Below are 21,575 nucleotides of genomic sequence, written 5' to 3'. Positions count from 1 at the left end.
GCGTAATCTCTGCAATATCTAAATGGCAGTATACTTGGAGATCTTTATCTTGCACACAAGACTTATGGATCCAACTGGATAAGTACTATCTTAGAGGAAAAAAAAAGAAAAGAAAATGCAATTCACAAAGCTGTATTAACACCCTAATAAGATTCAATAAGTCAAGTTGGCTATATTTGTACAGAGTACAGGCGTTGCCTTTTGGCAATTTTTTATAATTCTCCCCTTTCAAATCCCCCCCACAACCCAAGACATACTCCAGTGTGTTCATGTGCTCTAGGGCCTACTCCAGTCCCCATTTGAGACAATGGTGCCTTTCAGTTGACTTCAGTAGGCACTGGATCAGGCCCTTACTGTGTCAAAAGCACTGTCAGTTCAGACCAGCTTTTTCAAGTGTAGACTAATGTGTCTTTCATAGTTGCTGTTTCCTCATCCCTGATTGCTCCTGTAGGATGAGACTGCTGAAATTTTTTAGAACCCAGCTCTCTTGTCTGTCATCATGGCTCATTATTGCCTTTGGGTTTTTTTGTTTAGACAAAAACTGTATCTTGGGTTTGGACAATATACAATCTATCAGAATAAGTTATAGTGAACAACAATATCTAAAAAGAGTTATCAAAGGACTACATTTGTAACTAAATGTCTAGACCTGTAACAACTATAATAACTTAAAAAAAAATAAAAAAAAATAAAGCCAACCTGGATATTCAAACCAGAGGCCAAGAGGGGAAGAGAATCTATCACCTAACAATGTTCTTAGTTATCAATATGCTCATTCTGTTTTAGGATACCAAGCTTTTGGAGCCCCAAAGATCACAGAGGTCTAATTGATTTAAAAGAACTGAAGATTTTCCATCAGCAAGATTCCATGTACATTTCAGCATTTATTTAATAAATTTGTTAAAGTAGGTCAATGTTCTGTCAGTGTTGAAAAATAAGGATCAAAATTTACTTTACTAAAAGTAAAGATCATGGTCTTGCCATTTTGTCTGCTCGGGTAGCCTGATTAGGGGCTTCCCTGTCAGTCTTGTTCACTTCACTTTCCAAACCTTATCTCTCCCTGTCCAAAAAACAAAACAAACCCCACAGTATTTTACCAGACTCTGTTCAGATCCTTTTTGTCTGTGTCCCTTCTGTTTGCCCCCTTTCCTTTCTCCTCATCCTTCTTTTTCATCTTAACTTTTTCCATTTTAATTTTTCCGATGTTCCTCCCTTGGATCTTTCATGTCATGCTGCCACTTTTAGATATCTGAATTGCCTCTTAAGGAGGGCACACTCCTTTTTGTGACTGACATGTACCAGGATGAACTCTCCCTTTCTCTTTTTAGCTTTACTCTCTCCTACCCTCTTGTGATTTATTTTTCCTCTTTTGTCTTATCCCACTCATTTCTTAATTTCATTCTTCTGTCTGCTAGTCTCATTCAGCTACTTGGTATATCTACCCTACTGCAGCAGCTCAGTAGATGTAGTCCCAGTCTCCAGTACAATAAAGTGCAGTGTCTGAACTTAATGCTGCTTTTCCTCTCTTCTATACAGTACTTCACACTCATGACCAGTATTGATTCCCTACGTGCTACTTGGGAACACTCCATGCTATTCCAAAACCACCAAATCTGGTTCATCAGCAATTCCTGTGATTAGCACTCTGCTTCCGACTCCATGTATGTTATGCATAAAGTAGGAAAGGGAGCAACAGCCCCAAAGAGCACTTCAGCTCTCTACCTTACGCTCTGGGTGCTGCCCTGCCCAGTGCATCTATGGGCACCTGTTTATCCCCACTGATCTGTTTTGCATTGATAAACTAGAATGAAGTGAGATTGTAAGAGAAATTTAAAGGATTGTGTTGTCTGATCAACATTGCAAGGTTAGTTTATGTTCCTCACGGACTGCTAAGCCGTATAAAGACAATCTTGATAACACGTATTAGTCAGGGATTTGCAGAAATGCTGAGCAAATATCAAGAAACAATAATAGAAATGTTCCATTTGTAGGAAACTCATATTTGATAAGTTTGTATATACAATTGTCAGCTCTCTTCCTCTCTCCATATCACGCTGTACTTTATCAGGGGCATCATTACTTGTCTCCTTTATTTAAATAGATGTGATAGTACACCTTTGCATCTGTCTTTCTCCTTCAAGGGCAGACAGTCTGGGCCACACACAGAAACTATGCTACAAATATAGCCTAGATCAGACATACTTCTAACTCACTCTGTTCACTCCCTGTGAACTCCACCAGCTACCTTCCACAGTGCAGATTTTGTGAATCCCTTGAGACAGGCCCTGATGCTTTCTGCATCCAAGCAATCTGGCTCACTCCATCTCTGCTCTTTTCCATGCTGTTGGAAACATTGTTCATAGAATCACAATCTCAACAAAAGAACTGAAAGGTTAATTTTTAAAATTTAAAAACTCAGAGGCGGAATAATCATTAGTTATAATGTAGAAGGGAATCTTTGAACAGTAACAGTACTGCCATAAATAGAATACAGGAGAGAATATTTGGATGTCTTGTGACAAACACTAATCCACTGAAGCTAACGGGAACAAGACTGAGCTCTAGGTACAGTTAAGTAAACTAAATTTGCCAGCACTCAAAAATCGAAATAAACAACCCCTTCTTTCTTTACAGGAATTCTATACCTTACCAAAAAAAAGTTACTAAATTTACATCACTCACCTAACCATAGTTTTGCCCAGTCATGTTCTGCAATGGAAATAGCCTGTTGATTTTATATATTTTTTGTTTAATTAAAAAGTGCCCAAGTTTCAAATGGAATAAAATTTTAGGGTAAAGTTGTATTAGTTCTATACATTTTCTCACTTCCTTCATCAAGAAAAAGGGCATGTGCATGTCCATTGAGAGTACCAGCAAACTGTGACATAAAGCTAGCTTGCTGGCTCCACATCATCTGGGGATTGTCCTTTGCTGGTAGAATCTTCATATAATTGATTAAGATGGCTTTAAAGTTGCTTTGTTCCCAGAGCTGTACAAAAGAACCTTAATATGACCCTGTATCTGGCCCTATAACTTTAAAATTGCTGTTAGGATTTCATTTCAACCTTCCCAGAAAAATTCTACCCTGGAATGAAATGCTGCACATGAATTTTCAGGCAGACTGGTTTCATTTTGGGAAGTATGGAGCAGAGGCTGGAAATTGAGCTTACTGTGGGATGCAATCTTCACCACTAAGTAGCTAGTACTATTCCAAAATGAGAAACAATTGCACAGCAAAAAAATTACTGTAACCATACATTATACACAAAATATATAATATTCACAGATAACCTGTCCGTAGCTCAAATTCTAAATCTGTTACAGCCAAGGTGAAAGCAATTTTATGTATGTAATCCATGTTCTCTATGATCAAAATTTGCAACATATTTACAGCAGGGTAAAAAAGATTTGAAAATGTTTTCTGTTTACCACTACTGTTAATGTGAAATAACCATTATTAAAATTCAGAAATTAGGTGTACGCGAAGATTCTTCAATGTCTTCAAGAGATAACTCCTGAGACCAGGCATACAATTTAGCTGCCTCATGCTCCCACTCTTCATCTGAAAAGACAGAATGATCCTCAAGGTCTTCAGTTGGTGCAGTCATAGTTTCTTGATGTTCAGTTAAGTGGCTTCTATTTGTAACATCCAATTTCTGTTCCTGAAATACATTATACACACGATTATATCAAAGCAGGAAGAATTGTCTACTACAGATCACATTATATAGCTTTGTAGTAAATTCAGATACACCAAACAGAACTCAACATTAGAGATTTGCTATTTCTCACTGTTACATGAATACCAAAGCAAAGCCAAGACGTGCGTTTTTCAAATCTAGAGGAGATAATTCTGTGACAGGATTGTGTTGCAGTTACTAACTCAGAATGTTGGGAATGAATGTTAGGACAGATACATTTAAAAGGTTTTGAACACCACTGTTGAAAGAAATATTTAAGTGTATTTAACAGTTTTAAGAAATAAAGGAAATATTAGTATGTCTGTTCAGCTGTTGCTATCCATTACCTTAGAGATTTATATCAGGGGTAGCCCTGTTAGACTGTATCCACAAAAACAACAAGGAGTCCGGTGGCACTTTCTGTTAGTCTTTAAGGTGCCACCAGACTCCTTGTTGTTCAATAGATTTCCTATTTCTCACTGTTATTATTTGTCACTGTTACTTAACTGAGGAGCCTCCTGGGTGAGAAGTCCAAGCTAGGAGGTCTGCAAAGGACTGTGAGTCAGGAGGGAAGGCTATAAGCAAGGATGATGAAGAGCTGGAAAGACTTTTGATTAGAGCTATGTGAATAACTGATTTTTATTTTTATTATTTTATTTTATTTTTTTGCAGTTGGAAAGAAATTATTGGTTTGGGTTGAACTGAGTTGTGGTTGGTTTTTTTGTTTTTTTTTAAATTTCATGACTCCAACAAGTTGGGGGAAAAAATTGGGTTGAATGAAATGTTGGGTTTTTTTCTTTGCTTCAAAGTGAAACACTTTGGGTATTTTTAACCTTTTTAATAAGAGCAAAAGGAAATGAAGGGCTAGAGTCGCAAAATGTTCTAAGCTGTAGCCTTGTGGTTAGAGCTGACACAGGATTAGGAGACCCAGGCTCCAATATCTCTTCTGCTTTATGTGGAGCAGAGATATGAACCCACATCTTCCACACTGCAGGTGACCACTCTAACCACTGAGTGTCCATCGTATGCACGGAATGAGACTAGGGACCTGTGGAAAAAAATGTGGGTTCATGTAACTCAATAGTATGTCACACTGCATACACACACAGGGGCATATTAAGGTTTCACAGGCAACTTTAATGCTAACATTTCCTAACTTTTGTGTGTTGGACATAATATTTCAGCATAGCTCTTGTGTGTATAATTTCCTAGATGTCTAAAAAAACAAACAGAAAAAACAGTAATTCCATTAGGTGACATTATACTGATAGCTGCAGGGTTGAAACCTTAGATCCATAGCAAAGACCTCTGCCATTTGAGCTGAGTAACCGATAGCAATAGTAGGTTTTTTAATCCTCTATTAGGACCAGCACTAGAGGGTGCTGGGATTAGAAGGGAATTGGACATTTTGTCACTGAATTTCACAGATATTTGCTGACAGCAGAGGAATGCTGAGACTCAGGAATCTTGGGTTCCATTCCAGATTCTGGAGGTAAGTGTGCTCTACGGGTACAGACTCCCTTCTGCCCATTCTCCTCACCAGCTTGACCCATTCTGCCCCATCCCTCCAACCAGTCACTCTCCTAGTTCTCTCTCTACCCCACCAGAGCTCCTCATCCCAGTCCTATTCTCTTAACCTAATCTTCCCAGCCTCCATCCTCAGACTTCTGCTCCTAGTCCTAGTCTTGCCCCTACAGGCTTCTTGCCAGCGGCTCCTTGCCCAGCCAGTCCCAGTTCCTCCCTCCCTCCCTCCCTCCTTGACTTGTCTCTCCCCGCCTCCCCAGCCTCCAGTTGCCTGCCCACATTGTCTCTCTACTGGCTCCCAGTTCCAGTCTCCCTTCCTGCCTTTCTCATCTAATGTGTCCTCTCCTCCCCCAGCTCCTTGGTTCAGTATCTTTATCCAGCCAGGCCCAGCTCTCCCCCTGCATCCTGGCTGCTTGTCACATCTCTCTACTTTCTCCTACCCCATTATTTCCCAGTCTCTTTGCCCTATCAGTCCCACCTCCTGCTTCCGCCTGCCTCACCTCCCAGCCTTTAGTCCCTGCAATGCCTTAGGTCTGTTTTTTGTCCAGGCTGCATTTGAATTAGAGGGCTTCCTCCCCCATGCTGCTTGGGTACCTGCCTATAATTGCAGGCCAATGAGTATTTCCAGTACAGACTTGGTAGAGTATTCTCCTGGAAAAAAAAAAACATTCAGTGCATTTTCTATTTTGTATCATTAATGATTGATTTACCTCTCTTTCTTTTTCAAGTGCATGAACTCTTTTCATTTTTGCTACTTTCTGTCGAGCTTGGCGAGAGCGACGCACTGAGGGTCTAGGCAGTGAAGAGGGTTGATAAGACCTAGATGAAGAGGTGGCTGTTGGAGGACAAGGTGTAGGAGACCTAGAAAATGTGAGCATTATGTAAAGAACCTAAATATGAAACATCTTGAAAGTTGTCAGATCTGCTTAAACCAATGAAAGAGTTAAGAAAACAAAACATCCTAGACCACATACATGAATAAAGCTATACAAGTTATAAAGCCATATCCATTATTTCAGGAAAAAATTATTAGAATATGTTTAAAAAAACAGAAAATTCTATTTTAGTTCTAAATCCTCAGAATCCTTCCTTTATATCAGGAGCCCCACTTCTCTTAGTACATCCCATAATCCTTCCGCATAGCAGAGCCCAGAGGTATTAGTGTCCCCAGACACAGCTTGCATGAGATCAGAATGCACACATCAGACCTCAAAGATGTTATAATGGGTGCATCAGGCAATCTGGTAATTATGTTGTTTCTGACACAAAGATCTTCCTCACAATCCCTCCCGCGGCCTCTAAGGTTCCTCTCTTGTGGCTATGTTCCAGACCTCACAGAGGTTACAATTTTGCAGACTGTGCCTAACTAAATAGTCTTTCCAAAAAACAGAAGCCTCAGGGTTCACTGAAGCAGTATGTCTACACTGCAAAGAAAAACCCACAGCGCTGAGTGTCGGAGACCAGGTCAATTGACTTGGGCTTGCAGGACTCAGGCTGTGGGGCTAAAAATAGCTGTGTATACAATCCCACTTGGGCTAGAACTGAGGGTCTGAAACCCTGAGAAGGGAGAGGGTCTCAGAGCTCAGATTGCAGCTTGAGCAGGAATGTCTACACAGCTATTTTTAACCCCACAGCAAAAGCTCTGCATGCCTGAGTCAACTGACCCAGGCTCTGAGATTCAGTGCCAGGGTTTTTTCTCTACAGTGTAGACATACCCAACCACTTCAAACTTGAGTTTCTAGAACTAGCTTACCTTTCTTGGAGTCAAGGTACCAAAACAAAAAAAACCACACCGTTTTGCAAAAAGATGAATACTTCTAGTTTTTCAAGCTCTCTTATATCTCCAACACTTTGTTTACCACCAAACTTTCCTTAAAAAACCCAAGCAGCACACAAATGTATTCAGGCCATATTAGTTCAGTTTTCTTAAAATTAGAAGAGAAACTTTTTTAAAAAATCAGGCTTGTGATACAAATGGAAGTATAGCACTACTTTTTCTCTATAATTTAGCTTTTGTCTACTAGGAGACTGGTTTTCAACCAGAATGCCCTGGCGGCTCTGGTCAGCATTGCTGACTAGGCCGCTAAAAGTCTGGTCAGTGGTGCAGCAGGGATAAGGCATTTCCAGTGTAGATTGTTATATCAGTGGGTGCCTAACACAATCAACATATTTATGATTTGTTTAAAAGTAATATTGATTTTTCCTCTTCCTAGGAAACAAACTATTGAGGGATAGTTTTGATTTTGAAAATGATTTTTTAAATTGTATTTTTATGAAATTAAAAAGAACCATGATACACTGGATGACTCAAGAGGCTGCTAATGGGATGCAGAGCCTCTCAGCTATGCTGTAAATTCAAATCCAAAGCAGCAGCTTGATCCAACTCCACTAAACTCTAAGGGCTTGTCTTCACAGCTTTGCAGTTCAGACTAAGGGTGTGTGTATCACAGCATGTTGTACTGTAACTCCCCTGATATACATCCTGGCGTTAATGCGTACCTAGTTCGCATTAACTTAGTCCTGGTTCGCATTCACTTAGTCCTTAGAGGAATATGTTAATATGAACTAGATATCTTTTAGTTTGCACCACCAGCAGCCACGTGGGGGAGTTACAGCACAACATGCTAGTGGAGAGGTTCTCAAACTGTGGTCCGCGGACCACTGGGGTCCGTGAGCTCCATTCAGGTGTTCTGCAGATAGTTCCCTCTAAGGTGCATGCCTGGGCGGCCGCGCATGAAGGAATGAAGGGCCACACACCTAATTAGTGGAGCCATGCAGGCATGGCTTCATTAATTAGGTACCCCGGACCCTGGAGAAGATGCACATGTAAGGTGAGGGGGTGGTCTTGCGGGGAATAGGGAGTAGGTGGGAGGAGGCAATGGGGTGAGAAGAGGGGGTGGGGCGAATTTGGAACTTGCAGGGCTGCAATGGCCAGAGAAAGAGGTGACTTTCCCCAGCTCCGGGGAGAGATGGCCCTCCTTCCCAGCCTCACCTCTGTGGCTGTTGTGGTGGGGGAGAGACCTCCCTCCTTCCCAGCCCAGATCGGTTGGGCTGTCGTGGCGGGGGAGGCCCCCCTCCTTCCCAGCCCCAGTTCCAGGGCTGTCGCAGTGGGGGAGAGAGGGCACAGCCATCGCATTAGAAAGGTAAGACTACTGATATTAAAATGAATTGTGTGCTTTTATTTGTAGAACAAAAAAACTTTAATAATAATTAAAGTTTTTTTTATATAGAGCTTTTATCCAAAGCATTTTACAATAGTTAGCTAACGGTACAAACAACATTTGGAAAGATCATTAAGTGGTCTGCCGAGACCCTCAGCAATTTTCAAGTGGTCCGCGGAAAAAAAAATGGTTGAGAACCACTGCGCTAGTGGATGTTGCAATTCACAGCTCCATGCTCCAAACTGTGGGGCCATATAGACATAGTCTAAGACTCCCTTGACCTTCACAAGGAGTTGGACTGCATGGTTGCCAGTTGTCATGAACAGAAAGCTGTTCAGTGGGCTATGTGATCTCATTCTAATTATTAATGCACAGATGACCGCATTAGAAAATTACCAGTTGTGGCACTAATTGACACCCTTGCTAGCAGTGTCAACAATCTATGTACCTTGTAAGTGAGCTATTCAGTTATGCAAAGGAAAGGGGTTGAATGCAGGGAGGGAGTGGCATAAGAACTCTGGAATTAAAGCTGGGGATTGCTGTGGATGAAAGATGAGGTGGGAGGGCAAGAATTTAATGCATTTAACTAAACAAAAGTGTCAAAATAAAAGCGTGACTAGTTAGATGTGTGTCATCAGGTGGATTACGTTGCTTGCATGACATATGTATTTCTTTCACCCTTCATCTGCCTTTATAATTTTAGATTATAAACTCTGCAGTGCAGAGACTGTCGTCATCTGTGTTGGGGGAAGCAGCTAAGCATACAGGGTGTGCCACAACATAAATAATAAAAATGACAGCTGAATGGGAATAGAAATCCAACTACCATTTCACCTAGTAGACATGGTCCCTTTGAAATACTTGAGGTATATTGGTGGGGAATCTGAGGATATGGCTACACTTGCAGCTGTACAGCGCTGGGAGTTAAACCTGTCTTCGTACAGCTGAGTAGGGAAAGCACTGCAGTCTGTCCACACTGACAGCTACCAGCACACTGTCGTGGCCACATTTGCAGCATCTGCAGCGGCATTAGGAGCGGTGCGTTATGGGCAGCTATCCCAGCGTTCAAGTGGCTGCAACATGCTTTTCAAAATGGGGGGTAGTGGAGTGTGACAGGGAGCGTGGGGGAGAGAGAGAGAGAGAGTGGATTTTTGGAGCCAACACTGTGTCAGCAGCTGCCTTGCAAGTGCCGACCCCCTCCCTCACCCCTCTCTCACTCACTGAAAGCAAACAGCAACTGTTTTTTTCCCTCATAGACCAGATAAGCAGCTGCGCCGAAACGGACCCCGCCCACCACGCTGCTTCTCTCCTCAAGCCCTCTCCCTCCCCTTCTCTTCAAGCAAGCACTAGCTGTGGGCGTTCCAAAGAGCGTCCCCCTGCCTCTGCCCATTCACAGCAAACAGGAGCTGTGTTTGTTTTTTTGATAACCAGCTCCGGAGCCCAGAGTTCACAGCAAAACAAGAGAGGCATCACAACAAAACAAAGAGAGTAATCTTCACTTAAAAGGATTATGGGAAGCTTCTGGAGGTCAGTCACAGCGTACTAAGATTATTCCCTGTTTACACTGGCACCCCAGCGCTGCAGCAGCAGCGCTATTCTATTTATTCCTCTCGTGGAGGTGGAGTACAAGCAGCGCTATAGCCACGGAGATACAGCGCTGTATGTGCCTTGCCAGTGTGGACAGGGAATGAGTTACAGCGCTATAAAGCCATCAACAGCGCTGTAACTCTCAAGTGTAGCCAAGGCCATAGGGAAGTTTGCATGATCACTGCCTTCACCTATGCTGTGAACTACTGGTTGTACAGATGACTTCATACTTCATGGCTGTCAATACAGTAATATAGCTGAGACTTTGCTAGGGGACAGGCAGAGGCCTGCCAATTTTGACAGTATTCCTTTAATTAAAATGAAAAAAGCTGAAAAAAAATCAGTTAACTTTAAAAAGACCAGAAAAGGAAGTTTAAAAAAAGGATGTGCTAACAATCAATGCAAGAATGACATGACTCAGTGTTGTGTTTTCCATTTCAGTGAACATACTTAGAGAAAAGATTTGGAGTAAGGCCTCTTTTAAAATCAAGTAGATTTGTGATTTAAAAGAGTATATCAAGACATGCCAGCCCCTTGGTATTGACACTAATTATTTCCCAGTATATGTTAGTGAGAAACACATTGATGTTTAATGGTAGAAGTTACAAAATGGTAGCAGTTGTTTAAATAGGAATATAAAAGAAAATCCAATTTTCTCCACTATACTGTATGTTGAGATTTGTGGTACATATTTGTTGTTATATTGCCAATAAATGATCATGCAAATCTTTTTCTACTAAAAATTAAAATGTTGACTTGTTGGACAATCTCTAAAACAATATTATTTAGTGGATAACGCAAAGCACTAGGAGTATCTCCTAGGTTCTATCCTTGACTCCATACTGACTTCGTGTGTGAACTTTGGCAAGTCACTAAACTTCTCTGTGTCAGTTTACCCATATGTAAAATGGGGATAATTTTACCACTGGTGTTTTGTAAACATTAATTAATACATATTTTGAGATCCTTAAAATAAAGTACAAAGTATAGAAATTCAAAATAAAAATTAAGCTTGTTATTGTGGATAAGTTGTTGGGTATTTTTTTTACCTGACTCGAGAAACAGTCATGAGTTGATCATGCCGTAGCTCTTCATTCTGTGGCCTCAGGAGCAGAAATGTCAGTTTCTCCTTAAGTGGGTTTGACAGTGTCCCAGACTGTGCATAATCCATTATGTCATACATTATCATTGTCCTGGGAAAGTTTTCCAGAGACAGTTTTCTCCAGCAGTTATCCCTGCCACCAAAGTATGCTGGGGTCTCATCCAGGTTACTGATATACTATAAGGCCACAAAATATTAATATTAATATTTATAAAATAAATTCTTGCATGAAACCTAATTCATTTTATGAGGTCCCAAGTCTCCCCTATTCATATTTTTCTCATCCTCATCATTTTAATGATGAACTTGCATATTAAAGAAAACTTTATTCAGACAGCTGGTTAAATCAAATGGTGGGAACCCCTGAAATGGCCTACTCTGCTGTAAAATTCCTATAATACAATGACATCTGTTCTCTGGATATCTGTATCTACATCCATTACATACATTTACATATAATTATAATATAATCACTAAATTTAAACTGATCACAAAAATATGCATATGTACATTAATAGCCTGAGTTCCTTCACTGCTCTATAGTAACAAATATTATTTGAAATTAGAGTATTGTTTATAGCCATCTTTACGCGTCACTGTCCTTCCTAGATCTGGGTGGCATAGCCAGTCATCCAGGATTTGGTCCTAACTTTTTAAATATAGGAATTAACCAGAAAAGGTTTCACTGCACTACTCAAGCATCAGTACTTCTTGGTGATGATTCTTCTCTCACTTATACAACTGTAAATCAATCGTAATTCCATCAAAATCAATATACTAACACTGGTCTAAAAAAAAATTGTACTGATTCTCTTCTCACTTTTTCCATTTAAAGAGTATCATTGTTATCAGATTGATCTTTTAAAGATTTCTACCATCCTTGTGAAACCCTGACAATACATATTCTAGGAACTAATCCATACAACTTCAATAACTTCTCTGAAGCTTCACAATCATAGGGCTTAATTCTCCACTGCCTTGTAATTTGTAGTCATTTACATCGGTTCAAGGTGGATGTAAAACGCTACCAAATAAGATTTCTGCACTCACACGGAAGTGCTTGAGGTACCCTTTACACTCATTTTGAGCTGATATAAATGGCTGCACAAGGTGTAAGCAGTTGAGAATTAGGTCTTTCAATTGTAGTCTTGCAGTCATAGTCACTATCTATATTTTAGATCACGTCATAATCTTTTTTCCCCCAAAGAAGTTTTTTTTTTCCATTACCAAAACCTCTGAGAAAATATTTGAAAACATTTCTTACTTGCATATAATCTTTCACTGTAGCAACGTCTATTTCGTCTATTATTTTGTGGTTTTGGTACTGAAGTTCATCCCATATCATTTGATCATAATATTTTCGATGTCCCATCAACTTGCAAGCATCAACTGCTGCCTATAAAAAACAGGAAATATGCTGTAGCTAAAAAACTAAAAACACACACACAAAATTTCTAGAGTCCTCATACTTCAACTCAGGGAAAAGTCTTAATCCTCCTGAAATCCCAGTGTTCAACAAAAAATTAAAATAAACAAGGAATTCTAATTAGTACACAGAAAGCTTAGTACGATTGGAGATGGATTGTCCACTACTGCATTATTAATACTATTATTTATACAATTGTCGCACCTAAAAGCTCTAGTCATGGACCAAGAATGCCATTGTGCTAGGTGCTGTACAAACAGAAGAGAGAGTCCCTGTCCCAGCCAGCTTACAATTTAAGTATAAGACAAGAGACAACAAATGGATACAGACAGTCAGAGGAATACCAGTAAACAATGAGAAAATAGTGGTCAGCGTAATGGTGAAACAATTTCAGTTACAAATTTGAAAATAATGCTTAGTGATGACACAGCTGCTTCCCCCAGATGCACCAGGTAACTAAGCTAGGATTTACGTTTTAGATGGAAAATTAAAAGTTAATTACTCAGCCTCTAATTAACTCTTATTTCATTCACAGGGGCGGCTCTAGCCATTTTGCCGCCCCAAGCACGGTGGCACGCCGCGAGGGGCACTCTGCCGGTCACCGGTCCCGCGGCTCCGGTGGACCTCCTGCAGGCACGCCTGCGGGAGGTCCACTGGAGCCGCCTGCTGCCCTCCTGGCGACCGGCAGAGCGCCCCCCGCGGCATGCCGCCCCAAGCACACGCTTGGCGTGCTGGGGCCTGGAGCCGCCCCTGTTCATTCATATAAGCTTTCACAATGACAGTTACATTTGCCTCCCTCGTCCCTCATGCAGCATTATTGCTGGAATGGGTAACGATCTGTAGTTGTTCATCATCTTCTTCAGATGTTTACAGCTTTTTAAAACCATCTCTGTGGCTGAAATTTGTCAAGTCTGATTTTTGCCTAAGGGTGGTGGTTGTTTATGTTTAAGACTCTGTTTCGCACTGATTCAGAAGGTTTTGCTCCACATCCTCAACTTGTATAACTTGTCATAGCGCTATTGAAGTCAGTGGAGCTATGACAGATCAGCTAAGGATCTGTCCCTTTGAATATTAAACCCCCCCACTTTGCCAATATAAAAAAAATGGATTCTTCTAAATGTTGCAAACTTTTTCAAACAGCTTTAACACATTAGTAGTTTGGAGTAGACATTAGAACTTTAACATCCCTCTGACACAGAAATGTCTGTATTTCAATGGTGAATATCTGTAATTATTGATATCTTTGTATTAAAGATGTTATAAGAAAGGTAAAGTTATTATCTATAAAAATAATTGTTTTGGCCATACCCAATTTTTCTGTTGTAAGAGTGCTGAGGAACTGCCTCCACAGCAGCCACCAATGTGATGGAATTAAGAATAATTTTTTTAAAATTACAAATAAAAGCTATATGCAAACACCAGAAAAATTCTTTCTTGCAAAGCTGCCACTCTCCTTCATTTCACAAAAAGGAAATTATATTCATTCATCAGTGACTGAATTAGTCAGTAACACTATATTGACACAGCAACTTTTTCCTTACTTGGGTGAAATAAACCTAAAACACGGGTCTCTTTGCTTAAAATATAAAGATGTTCTCACTCATGTTAAATATAAGCTAAATTGAATAGGTTGGAAGATCAGTAGGTACTGACCACTTGCATTTCTGACTTATCATGCTATGCTATAAATATTATATTGAGACATAACACATCAAATGATGCAATGACAGAACTTCTGTAAAATATACTACTGTATCTGAATGTTAATTTCTGCAATATTTCACTATTTGGATTTTTAGGTTAGTGCTTACAGACCAATTTAGGCAGTTTATGGGACTCTTCTTTACTCCATCATTTTTGAAACACCAGTGTGGTCCTTTTCTGTTCTTAAACCCTTTCCTCTAGTTTAGTATCCACCATGACAGTGTGTTTCTTCTAACTGGAAAGCTAGGTGAGCAGCCTGCTCTCAGACCAAAGGTGATCCAAGATTCTGGCAGTTGATGTTCACAAAGTAGACAACTCGCTTTGTAGATCTGGGCTTAAGTACCCAAGTCCCAGATCCACAAAACCCCTGCTCTACTGCCACCTAACCATATAGGTGCCTAAACTCACTCGGCACCTAAATTTTCACTGCAAGAGTTCCTATATACCTTCGTTTCTGCCTCTGGGCACGTGCACTGGTGTCTCAGGCAGATGTCCAATACCTATCTATAAGCCCCAGCATGAGTTCAAACCAGGTCAAGACAGGCATTCTCCCACATTTTGCTTGTAGGGTCTGATCCAGTAGGTGTGTTCAGAGCATGCCTAATTCCACACAAAACACTTGGGAGTGGAGAGAGAGGAGGCAGCAGCCTCCCTTATAATCATTAGTTATAACCAGTGGTTAGGGTACTCACCTGGGATGTGGGAGACCCCACTTCAACTCCCTCTGCCTGATAAGAGGTTCCGACCTCTCAGATGACTGCCTAACCACTGGACTATAGAGTCATCCTCACACTATTTTTCTGGTCCAATGCATACTTAATACCAAATGGAATGGCTTTAACAAGAGAGATTGAGACAGACCCACATAAGAATTTCCCATAGTACAGTGATAAGGGTATTGATGTGAAAGGTCGGAAATCGCTGTTTACATTGTTTTCTCCAGTGTGCACTACTTCACATTTATTAACATTGAATTCCTTTTGACATTCTGTTAGACAGTTCAACCTGCTGCAGCAGACTTGTCAAATCTCCCTCAAGGATTTGTCATGCACTACATACTTTCCAAAGGGTTGGCAGATACATGGCAAATCTGTACCATTCTCATTGTCTGCATTCTTCTACTAGCTGCCTTGTTGACTTTCCAAGGAAACAGAAGAAAGTGGTGAGAGAATAGGTGAAGATTATTGAAGCATTCTTCAAATTATGAGTCTCCTACAAGCAAAGGGTCTAATACACAAAGTAAAAAGTGTTTGATGTACCTGTTAAGTATTTAAAACCTCCTTTATTTAAGACAATACAGTCAATAAAGAATAGGCAGTTTTAAAGAAAAAAAATACTAGTATGTGCCTTCAGAAATCCAGCTTGAAACCCAACCTGCACCACACAATTGCTACAGCAGTCGTCTTGTTTTGGTCCACAATAATTTTTGCTTCTTGTATTACAGGAATAACATACACTAAAGTGTAGACTTGCTTGAAGAAGAAAAACACTGTATTATTATTAGTAGTAGTATTACTGTAGCACCGGCATGGACCAGGAGCCCACTGTGCTAAGCCATTTTCAAACGGAGAACAAAAAGGCGATCCAGACCCTAAAGAGTTTATAATCTAAGTGCGCACAGCTTATTTTTATAGGTACTTATATACTACAGAGATGAGCATAGAATAGAAATCTATATAGAATAGAACTTATTGTTCAATGCATCAGAAGTTGTGATTTTGTTTTTAAGTACATCATCACTGGAAGGATAACCTGTCAAAAGAACAAGGTTAATGGAATTCTGTTCAGAAAATGTATAAAAACAAATCTTTTGACGTAACTAATTTCTGGGGCCTAAAAAATATAGTTTTAAATGTCTATTTAAATAAAGGCAGAACCCACTGACAAAAGAATTGCAAAAGACAGCTATACAGAACAGTGGCTATAGTGACTAAATTTACTAGAAATAAATTAATCCAAATAGAGAATATGGGCATTGATATACAAAGAGTTTTTATGTACGATGCTGAAAGAATCATTGTTTCTTTGCTAACAAAAGTAATGTTGTTTAATGAATGAAGTGGTTGCTTGTTAGAATTGGAGATATGTGTGACTGAGGATAAAGATGTTATAGGATTTTACAAAATAAAATTCAGAGCCAAGGTATAGATGAAGTGAAGAGAAAATGATCACATAAACATCCAGTAAGTCACCTCACTTGCTGGACTTATTGTTCTTTTTCCACTTATGTACTTGCTGCCTTGGCCTCCAGTATGGTGAAAAATCTTGAACACAATGAAAGGTGGAAACTCATGACCAGCAAATCTAAAGAAACAAGGAAAAAAGTTAACTATCTGGCAATATAAAGAGCAGATTCCTTATTGAAAAGATAGGAAATGTGAAGTTGTGGTAAACATTTTAAAAAAACCCAACCCTACACTTTAGACAGTATGGAAATACCAAATCATGGTATCTTAACTCTCTTTTTGTATCTGAATCCTGCAGCTGCCCAAATTCATGAGACAATCTAATGCATGAACATGGATGGTCACATATGTATTTTATGAAGAGAGCATGACCCCAGTCTGTTTTTGTAAAGTGTGCTTTAGCTGCGTTCAGTTCTTTATATACATTTAAAACAGACTAATATGTTAAAAAAAAAATCATCCCTGGAATCCCTTCCAAACTAGTAACAGGGCTGGGAATTAGGGATTTGGCGTGCAGGAGGGGGCTCTGGGCTGGAGCCGAGGGGTCTGGAGTGTGGGAGGGGGTTCCGGACTGGGGCAGAAGGTTGGAGTGCAGGAGGGGGTGAGGGCTCCGGCTGGGGGTGCAGGCTCTGGAGTGGGGCCAGGGATGAGGAGTTTGGAGTGCAGAAGGCGCTCTGGGCTGGGGCTGAGGGGTTCAGAGTGTGGGAGGGGGCTCAGGGCTAGGACAGGAGATTGGGGTGTGGGAGGGAGTTCGGGGTGCTGGCTCCGGGTGGTGCTGACCTCAGGTGCTCCCACGAAGCGGCAGCTCCAATGCAAGCTGTGGAACCAGAGCTTGGGGCAGTGCCTGCGGGTGGGGGCAGCACGCAGAGCCCCCTGAGCACCCCTCTGGAGCTGGAGAGACATGCCAGCTGCTTCCCAGGAGCCATGCGGAGCTGGGCACGGAAGCTGCCTGCCCCGCTGCTGGCCTGCAGCTAACTGGACTTTTAGCAGCCTGGTCAGCTGTGCTGACCGGAGCCACCAGGGTCCCTTTTCAACTAGGCATTCCGGTCAAAAACTGGATACCTGGCAACGTTAGTCAGCTCACCTACATGTTGTAAATTGCAGGATTGGAATCTTAATTCCTGCCAAAATGGAATAATACAATTGAAATGCTGACACAGTTTAAAAATTGTTAAACACTATAATTTATTTAAAACATCTTATTTAAATGTAGAAACAAGTCTGGAAATTCATGGCTATTTGCATTTAGCATTTAATTTATTTTTTAAAGGACAAACTCAAATCAAATGCATTTGTTTGATTGATCACACACTGAATAAACAATATGAGATTCAGATTTTGTATGCAGAGCAATTGGAGGCAGTAAGTCTGTCCAGAGGGCATGGGAGTTGCAGAAATGCAAGGTATCCACCATACCCCTTTGTTAAGGCACCTGTACTTGGTTAGTGCAGACTAGCCAGAGAAGGGACATGATCAATGCAACTAGTGAATATGCTGATTCAGCTCATCCTCTTGTCAGGCTTCACTGGGGAACAGCTCTCTATGGAAGCCTGGCTGCAATTTAAAGCTGCTCTCTTCTGCCTGAAGCTATGGAGGTAGTAGTGGAAACTGCAAATACCACCAGCTTCCTCCCTCAATATCAGTTTCCACACACGGCACAATTTATGCCCAGAATGTTTATTTGAATGTCTAAAAATATAAATATATATTTATATCTGCAGTTGGCTGCATGTTGGTGTGTTGTAAAAAAGAAAAATAGCAAAAATAATGGTATGTGCATGCAAAATAGATAATTTTATTTCTAAATTACATTTCCTCAGGTATGTATTAAGCACTAATTCTAGATGAGATCCAAGTCCATAGTAAGTTTGCATTTCTAAAAAGAAAACATAGCTTATGGTGTGCAATAAAAGTATCTGAAATTTTTCTAGTATACACAGGACGACTTGCCTGTCTGGCTTTCAATCTGAAAAGTTAATCACCACATATCAAAAAATTCCAGTTTTTAGAAAACAAAAACAATCACTTCCAGTAGAACCTCAGAGTTATGAATACCAAAGTTATGAACTGACCACTCAACCACACACCTAATTTGGAACTGGAAGTCCACAATCAGGCAGCAAAAAAAAAAAAAAAGCAAATACAGTACAGTACTCTGTTAAACGTAAACTACTAAAAAATAATGGGAAAGTTTAAAAAAAGATTTGATTGGGTAAGGAAACTGTTTCTGTGCTTGTTTCATTTAAATTAAGATGATTAAAAGCAGCATTTTTCTTCTGCATAGTAAATTTTCAAAGCTGTGTTAAGTCAATGTTCACTTGCAAACTTTTGAAGGAACAACCATAACGTTTTGTTTAGAGTTATGAACAACCTCTATTCCCAAAGTGTTCGTAACTCCGAGGTTGTACTGTATTGCAAAAATAATGCCCCCATCCCAAAAAAGCAAAGCAAACAAACAAAAAAATCATTTCCCCCACTCTGTGCTTCAGTGACTTTAAGATGAACAAGTAAAACTTTATCAAACTTTCCAAAAATACTCACCTGTGTGGTAAAAATACATGAGAAATATTAGCCCAAAAGGTATTTGTTTGAGTATTACTGAACTTAGGGACCTAAAACAACATGCCTTGTCAACTCTAACATTGCCAGTGTGACACTATAATAAAAACAATTGATGGCACTTTTGGTTAACTTTAGAAAAAGTCATCATATATGCTAGGTTGAATAAATAAATATGCCTATTTTACCTGAATCTGACTTTACACTGCATACTAGGATCTTTTATAAGTTCAGCTTCTAAAGGACTCACTCGCCTCATAATCTCATATGTAATGCAATGCTCCTGAAACAGATGCAAGCATTATTCAATAAAATTACGCAGTTTTGGTTCCTATACATAATAATACATCCCACACCTGTTTCACATGGGAGTTGAGTGTTAATTAATATTTTAAAGTGCTTTGAAATTCTTAAATGGCAGTTACTATAGAATTGCAATATTTATTGTTTTTTTTATTAATCATTTTATTCTTTTACCCAATGTTACTCTTTTCTCTACTGAAGTTCTTATCTTTTTGCCCTTCCTTTCCAATGTTATGAGTTTTATTTTCTCAGCTTTGCACTACAAAAAAACCAAGGTAGTTTTCAATAAGAACAACAAATATTAGGAAATACATCTCACATACAATTTTAGCTCCTCCCCTTTACTAAAAAAAAATCCCAAAACTGTTTAGTTGCTCATCTTCTTTCCTTCTCCGTCTGTCTTTCGTCTGCTCTTAAACTATCATCAATCTCTCCCTCCACCCCATTCTCTGAACACCTCCCTATGTCTCTTGCCTTTTATTTCATTCAACAGAGTGACATTATTGCAGGAGGAAAAAAACAGCTTTTCTGAATCCACTCTAATATTTGCTCTGCTCAGTGTAAGACACACAGACAATAAGAGCAAAGAATATGGAGAACTATCCAAGAAGATAGGAGCTAGCCTGCATAGCAGATTCAAAAGAATGATACTACCCTAACTCCAAAAGCTACAGCTGAGGGGTTTCATCACTCTAGCGTAGGGCTCCACTGGAATTCAGGGTCCTAAGGCCAAACCTTTTGGGCCTGCTGGTTAATTTGGACCTGGGTACTGGTACTTCTCCAGGAAATACTACTTTCCTCTTCAGAAGGGATGGATCAGTAAGAAGCCCATTCCACCTTTGGCAGAGTAGGGAGAATCTTCCTGAGCATATGTAATTATTCATCTCATGTGTTTATGTGATAAAACAGAGCCATGAATTATGAGCAAGGAGAAGAGACTGTGGCAATCACCGTTTGTATTTGGTGCTTCTAATTGGACAGTGGCACAGTGATACATCAGGCTGGTTTCTCTTTGAGAAAAAACTGGATGTAAGATCAGTTAGATCCATATTTGGGAAACTGGAAGCCTTGAAAAACAGCAATTTCTTATGTACCATAAGCCCTTTTATGGACAGCACATGTATGCTCTAAAAACGTCAACAATGATCGACATCCTATGCCTGGATAGATCAATAGGGACTACGTGAAGTTTACAACAAACAGTTGTGCACCCCTGTGAAGAGGGCCAGAACACTTCTGAGGGATTAAATGGGTTTTAAAGAGCGCATAGACTTTGTGCTGGCTATTAGCACGGGAGTGACTTTTACCCTAATTGCATTATCCTGGAGAAGATAATTTATGATTATTTAATGCACGGTTAGAGAATTTACCAACATAACTATTAAGATATTACTATACCACCAGTGTAACTCCTTGAGGGTCTTTTTTTTTCAATTTGGTTATACTGCTTTCTGAGCTCATTCCGCAAGAAGTGTCTCCTCGCTGGGGGGGTGTAACTGCCACCGCAGTATCCCAGGCACTGGTAGAGTTGTGCTGGTAAAGCCCCCCCGCCTAGCAAAGCCCGGGGCGGGCGGGCGGGCAGGGTTTTTCCGGAGGAGCATACCGCGGCCCGGATGGCGTGTGTGAGCAGCCTGAACAGCCTCCTGTCGATGTGACGCCACCAGGCTCGCTGGAGGATTTTAGCTGCGAGCTCTTCGTCCGCCCTGACGGAGACACGAGATCAGGACAGAGGAACATGCGGGGGTGGGACGCGGGGAGATGCCAGCCCCACGCTGGGGAAAGATGGTCACCCGCGCTCCCCGCAGCTGGGTCCCTAAAGGCGGACCCACGGGTGACACCGCCAGGGCGCTTGCGGGGGAGGGAGCGGAGCTACGGAGCCAGACAGACACGGGGGGCGGGGTGGGGGGGAGACCCGGCCGTGCGGACTCGCTGTTTCCAAGCCCCTGCTTGGGCGCCCGCACGGCGTGGCGGTGACCCGGGCTGGCAAGGGCGGGGCCGGATCTCACAGCCCCGCTAACGGCTCCCTCCTGCGGGCAGCGCGCGGGGCCGGGCGGGTCCCGAACACGCGGGGCGGGGGGGGCGCGGTTACTCACGGCCGCGAGAGACACCCCGCCCGGCGCGCGGCTCCGCTCAGCATCATGACCCGGCTACTCAGAGGCCCCGCCCCCGCGTCCCTGTTGCTTGGAGACCGGGACACGTGTGTGTGGGGGGGAGGGGAACCACGCCATCCCCGCCCCTTCCCCGGCCGTTTCTGTCGTTCGGCCTCCGTAGCGGCGCGTGCGCGGTGCGGCTCTGATATCATCGCGCAGCGACGCGGTTGGGAGCGGCGCCGCGATGTTCAAG

General features: G+C 41.3%; 3 protein-coding genes across 10 annotated transcripts in view; 2 read left to right on the top strand and 1 right to left on the bottom strand.

Annotated features, from left to right (window-relative positions):
• The window catches only part of KLHL15 (kelch like family member 15), a 44,076-nt gene extending 40,483 nt beyond the window's left edge, over positions 1-3,593 (top strand). Inside the window, exon 6 of one of the 2 annotated variants that reach the window (XR_005592190.1) lies at positions 3,469-3,555. The gene's annotated coding sequence lies outside the window, so the exon portion shown is untranslated. Of the gene's footprint in view, positions 1-3,468 lie in introns of both variants that reach the window. The other variant, XM_039518402.1, reaches the window with a different exon arrangement.
• The window catches only part of C1HXorf58 (chromosome 1 CXorf58 homolog), a 21,876-nt gene extending 400 nt beyond the window's left edge, over positions 1-21,476 (bottom strand). The window contains exons 1-10 of one of the 4 annotated variants that reach the window (XM_039518404.1): positions 21,326-21,476; positions 20,836-20,935; positions 19,118-19,212; positions 16,377-16,488; positions 12,319-12,450; positions 11,002-11,231; positions 5,915-6,065; positions 3,532-3,662; positions 2,214-2,341; positions 16-89 (exon numbers count right to left, since the gene is read on the bottom strand). In XM_039518404.1, the coding sequence (XP_039374338.1) occupies positions 2,242-2,341; positions 3,532-3,662; positions 5,915-6,065; positions 11,002-11,231; positions 12,319-12,450; positions 16,377-16,488; positions 19,118-19,212; positions 20,836-20,935; positions 21,326-21,372 (1,098 nt within the window). In that variant the 5' untranslated portion in view covers positions 21,373-21,476 and the 3' untranslated portion in view covers positions 16-89; positions 2,214-2,241. Of the gene's footprint in view, positions 1-15; positions 2,342-3,531; positions 3,663-5,914; positions 6,066-11,001; positions 11,232-12,318; positions 12,451-16,376; positions 16,489-19,117; positions 19,213-20,630; positions 20,798-20,835; positions 20,936-21,325 lie in introns of those variants that run through there. The other 3 variants (XM_039518405.1, XM_039518406.1, XM_039518407.1) reach the window with 3 other exon arrangements.
• The window catches only part of APOO (apolipoprotein O), an 83,296-nt gene continuing 83,150 nt past the window's right edge, over positions 21,430-21,575 (top strand). For all 4 annotated transcript variants that reach the window (XM_039518409.1, XM_039518410.1, XM_039518408.1 and 1 more), the window contains exon 1: positions 21,430-21,575. In XM_039518409.1, the coding sequence (XP_039374343.1) occupies positions 21,567-21,575 (9 nt within the window). In that variant the 5' untranslated portion in view covers positions 21,430-21,566.

The sequence above is a fragment of the Mauremys reevesii genome, linkage group 1, assembly GCF_016161935.1.
Source record: "Mauremys reevesii isolate NIE-2019 linkage group 1, ASM1616193v1, whole genome shotgun sequence".
NCBI classification, from domain to species: Eukaryota; Metazoa; Chordata; order Testudines; family Geoemydidae; genus Mauremys; species Mauremys reevesii.
Note: the sequence above shows the minus strand (reverse complement) of the source record. Positions and strands in the feature narration are given on the sequence as shown.